The sequence below is a fragment of the Epinephelus moara genome, chromosome 8 (assembly GCF_006386435.1).
Source record: "Epinephelus moara isolate mb chromosome 8, YSFRI_EMoa_1.0, whole genome shotgun sequence".
Lineage (NCBI taxonomy): Eukaryota > Metazoa > Chordata > Actinopteri > Perciformes > Serranidae > Epinephelus > Epinephelus moara.
In genome coordinates, this window is record NC_065513.1 from 39,920,626 (window position 1) to 39,925,409 (window position 4,784).

At 45.6% G+C, this 4,784-nt stretch overlaps 1 protein-coding gene across 3 annotated transcripts in view; it reads left to right on the top strand.

The window, feature by feature from the left end:
- Positions 1-4,784, top strand: part of rusc2 (RUN and SH3 domain containing 2) — a 59,823-nt gene that overhangs the window by 50,357 nt on the left and 4,682 nt on the right. For all 3 annotated transcript variants that reach the window (XM_050051230.1, XM_050051232.1, XM_050051233.1), the window contains 5 exons: positions 485-561; positions 1,353-1,527; positions 1,957-2,062; positions 2,779-2,825; positions 2,952-4,032. In XM_050051230.1, coding sequence (XP_049907187.1) covers positions 485-561; positions 1,353-1,527; positions 1,957-2,062; positions 2,779-2,825; positions 2,952-4,032 — 1,486 coding nt within the window. The remainder of the gene's footprint in view (positions 1-484; positions 562-1,352; positions 1,528-1,956; positions 2,063-2,778; positions 2,826-2,951; positions 4,033-4,784) is intronic.

Consider the following 4,784-nt stretch of genomic DNA (forward strand, 5'->3'; position numbering starts at 1 on the left):
GAGCATGAGATATGCCCATTCAAAGTTTGCCATTTCAATCAGTTGCTATAGCGCCCCCCTTTGGCCAATTGATGTAATATTGCTTCATTGGCATCCTCCCATGACCCTCTACCACTGTGCCAAATTTCACATGGATTGACCAAGTCAGTGAGGAGAAAAACGTGGAACAGACACACACACACAGTTTACGTCTTTATATAGTAAAGATTCAGTTAAACAATACATTTCCTACTTTCTTAGATATTTTTGTCAGACATGCAGTGATGATTGTTGGGTAATATGATATATTGATGTTGTCTAATGTCAAGTCTGTATTTGATCACGTGATGAGATGATACATGTACGATAGTGTGCACTAGGGTCCATCATAACTTCCTTACACCACTGGTCCCTGCACTTGTAACATGTAACCATGTAAAGATGTTTCTTGCAGCTGAAAAAGGATCATTTACAAACTGTCCCTTTATTCTTTCCTCTCTGTCAGGTTTGGTGAAAGCTGTGAACACAGCAGTGGATCTGATTGTGGCACATTTCGGCACCAGTCGAGACCCAGATGTAAAGGTAGAACTGATGACTACTTATGACTGACACCATTCTTCTTGAGATAAAAGGAAGGAGAGTTGATTCTTCTGAGTGATTAAAGCTCACACAGCAAGGTTTAGTTCACAGTGTTGTGAAGCACAGAACATAAAACCAATCAGTTGGTAAATTACATGAGTTTCACACTCAGATGGCGCCATCTGTTTTCTCACATTATCATTTGTCTCACAATAGCAACAATTAAGCTAGCTTATGAAACCTTAAATCAGTCGTCATTCTCAGAAGTATTTTTGACTTTCCCAGGTGTGTAGTGCTGTCAGGCTGAGTCACATCATGTTTAGGGCTCGTAAAGTTTTTTAAGGTACTTGTCTTCACAGTTATTTTGTTAGTTACACAGCACATAAGCAGTGGAACCACCACCACAAATATTGTCACAAAATTAATTGGTCCCTTGTGACTCTTTCCTTTGTCAGTGACTTCAGTCTGGAAACTGAATTCCTGGCACAGAATGCGTTTGTTCCCACAGAGCTGATGAGACAGTCAATAAATTAGGCTGCAGATCAGACTGATGCAGAGAACAAAGGGGCAGGAACACACAGTCTATCATCAGTCATTAAGTGATAACAAAATATATTTAATTTTTTTATTTTAAGTACAAATAATGAGCTTATCTACAGAGACCAATTTAGCACAAAAGGACCAGAAGTTTTGCATCACTCTGCACATTTGATCCTTCATCTCTCCTCCCAATCCCCTGATTTGTTTCACTCTCATTTCCTTTATCCCCTGATGTTTCTCTGCAACCCTGCCAGGCCAAGCTGGGGAACAGCTGGGTGAGTCCCAACGTGGGTCACCTCATCCTGAAGTACCTGTGCCCGGCCCTGCATGAGGTGCTGCAGGACGGCCTGAAGGCCTACGTGCTGGACCTGATCATTGGACAGCGGCGCTGTCAGCCCTGGAGCCTGGTGGAGGCCTCCACACAACTGGGTGAGAACATCACACTGAGCTGCAGATAAAATGGCTGCAGTTTCATCGCATCAGAAAGAAGGTCATCAGGAAGTTGGAGTTTCATGTTTTGTTTTGTTTCTGTGACTAAGAAATCTTGCTGATTAATGACCTTTCTGGTCGACTAACATTTGGTCGACTGTTAGGGGACAGCTATAGTTATTTGTAATGATATTTTCCATCATTGCTTAATATTTAAAAGAGTTTCCTCAACACAAGTCCTGTCAGAAGAAATGACAAAAATAGGAGATGTATAATATTGGTGGAAAAGTGTTCAAATTAAATTTTTGCAGGTTGATTTTCAGTAAAATTACTCTGCAGGTACAGTGAAAGCAGCCACATGAGGTGATAGGTTAGAGATGAATTAGGCGTTTATGGTTAACATGTAACATTATGTCTTGACTCTGTCAGGTCCGTCCACACGTGTTCTCCACAGCCTCTTCTCAAAGGTGAGCCAGTACTCTGAGCTCACGAGCCACAGCATGAGACTCAACGCCTTCATCTTCGGCCTGCTCAAGTGAGTCATCTTTCTTTATCACCTCACACTGATGGTTGTCGTCCTTGGGGTCAGGGTTTTTGTATTGTTGTAGTCACTGTTTTTATGTGAAAATAATGTGACAGCGTGAAAGGAGTTACTTGTAGTGATGAATCTGAAGAGAAATCTGCAGCTCCTCTCAGCTTTACAGAGCTTTGCAGTGAGTTTTAGCTCATTGTTTAGCTGTCCTTCACAACTTAACTGTTGTGGTTAACTCTCACAGCTCTCATTGTAGCGCTGTATTCAGCCACAGCAGGCAGCTGTTGTTAGCTGTTTTAGAGCTCTTTCTCCAAAAACCCTCAGCGGTCAGACACAGTTAGAGACAAGCTGGTGAATATCGTGGAGCATTTAGCAGCTTAAGAGTCATATTTCCCTCAGGAGATGATAGAGACCAAAACCAAAAGAGAGTGACTGTTGGACTTACATTTGCCATGTACACAGAAATATGATTTAAGATTAATAATAAAGTTGGAGCGACTGGACGTGTAAATGAGCAACTCTTTGCTAGTAAGTTTGCAGTATCAACTTAGGAGGTGACGATATGTCAGTGTTGTGCTCACAGCTTGTTTCCGCTGCCCCCAAGTGGCCAAAAAAATATAACTGGGATATATAAAAGTAAAATTAGAAATTATTTTAGGAAAATTTAAGGTGCACTCCTGCTGCTGCGATTTTAAAATTTGGGTCTCTTCCTGTTTCAGCCTAAAATCTTTGGAGTTCTGGTTCAATCACCTCTACACTCATGAAGGTAAGACTCAGTTTAGCTCTTCAGATACCCAGCTATCAGTTATTTGATGTTCATATGTGCATTAAACGTCCTGTGTCCTCTGAATCTTGTCCTGATGTTCTTCCTGTTTTGTTGTTCTTTCCTCAGATATCATAGCAGCACACTACAACCCGTGGGGTTTCCTTCCCCTGTCGCAGGGGGCGTGTCAGCCGCTCTTTGAGGAGCTCCTCCTCCTGCTGCAGCCACTGTCGCTCCTCCCGTTTGACCTTGACCTGCTGTTTGAGCCACACCTCCTCCAAAAGGGCCAGGAGCACCTCCGTCGCAAGGAGCAGCTGTGCTCTGCGGGCCAGAGTGTAGACCAGTCGACTCGCTCCACCTTCCAGCTCATGAGGGGATGGAGCACCACTGTGAGCGAGATGGTCTCGAGAGACTCAGGCGCAGAGGTGAAGAAAGAGAGGGCGGCGCTGAGACGAGAGGGAACGTGGCCGAGGATGGAAGGGGTCGGGGCGAGGAGAGATGGAGCAGGAGTGAAGCCGAGGCTCAGGAGTGAGGGGGCGACAGCTGAGAGCATGACCGCCGGACCTGGTAGCAGAGCGGCGACGATGGAAGTAGGGTTTGCCAATCTCTGGAAGGAGAGAGGGATGAGTGGACAGAGGATGAAAGGCGTGGGACAAGAGAGCCAAGGAGAAGGTGAGGACAGACAGGAGAAGGACAGGAGGAAGGACAAAGAGAAGGATGTGATGGATGAGGGGCGTCAGCGGCAAGACAGACAGGCGGGCTGGTGGTACCAGCTCATGCAGTCCTCCCAGGTTTACATCGACCAATCCGCAGAGGGGTCAAAGTTCGTTAAGACCGACAAGAGGAAGAAGTCGTCAGAGAGACGACAGAACCAGCTGCCACCCACCAGAGAGGGAGTGGTGGAAGGAGCCGAGTCGAGCCAAGAAGGGGAGGGGTTTAGGAGCAGGAAGAGCAGCAGCAGCTCCAGCGGGGAGTCAGCTGGGTCCAGGGGGAGGCCTTCATGGATGGGCAGCCCGCCTGAGTCTGTTCTCAACCAGGACAAAGACACAAAGCCTCGGGAGGTGACAGGGACTGGAGCTCAAGCTGCAGCCCAAGAGGAGAGCCCCCAGCAGGGACAGAGTCTGCGGTGGGGCAGGCTCTTTGGATCCAGTGTTGGTTCTCCTTCAAGGGTGGAGGCAGCCGAACAGAAGGCAAAAGCTCAGAAGATCAGGTAGGTTACAAGAAGGATAAGTCTGATGATATTCAGTATTTTTTAATACTATCTAAAGACCAAAATCCACTCCAATGTATGGAGTGGTGCCGGAATAAGTCCTTAAATTCAGGAATACACTTCCAGTTCCCTCGTCTCAAAGCCAGTGATTATTTTGAATGGGTTTGATGCCTAGAATAAAATCTGTGGTTGACACAAGCTTAAGATATTTGCACATTTTGTCCTACACTATTACGTCACCAAATACCCCCCTCATTATTTTAAAAGCTTTTACAGCTTTTAGATAGGATAAGAAAAGAAAAGATAAAGGCTCTGTCGACACCATAATGTTGTGTGAGGACAGAAGTGGCTTAAGCAAAGTGTCTATACCAGCTGAGCCTAAACTTAAAGACACTGAGCGGCTGCATAGACAGGCTACCTAGTCCCACTTCTTCTTCTTCTTCCTTAATGCATCGTTTATTTTTAACCACTGTTAGTCTCGCCACCAGACAATCAGAGATCTCCACCTTCTGATAGTCTGGGGACACTCCTTTCTAAAGTGTGTTCAACACACAGGAGAAAACGGCCGGCAACAAAGCAACGCCTCTTGCATTTTTGAAAAGGACACGCCCTCCCAGAAATGTGCACTCCCCCTTTTCTCGTCCGCAAGGAAACAAACACACAGAGAGCTTGAAAATGGATGCCGAGAGATTTAACTCCGTTTTATCAAACGTGTGCTCAGTCCACAAGATTGTGGAAATGAAGGACTTACA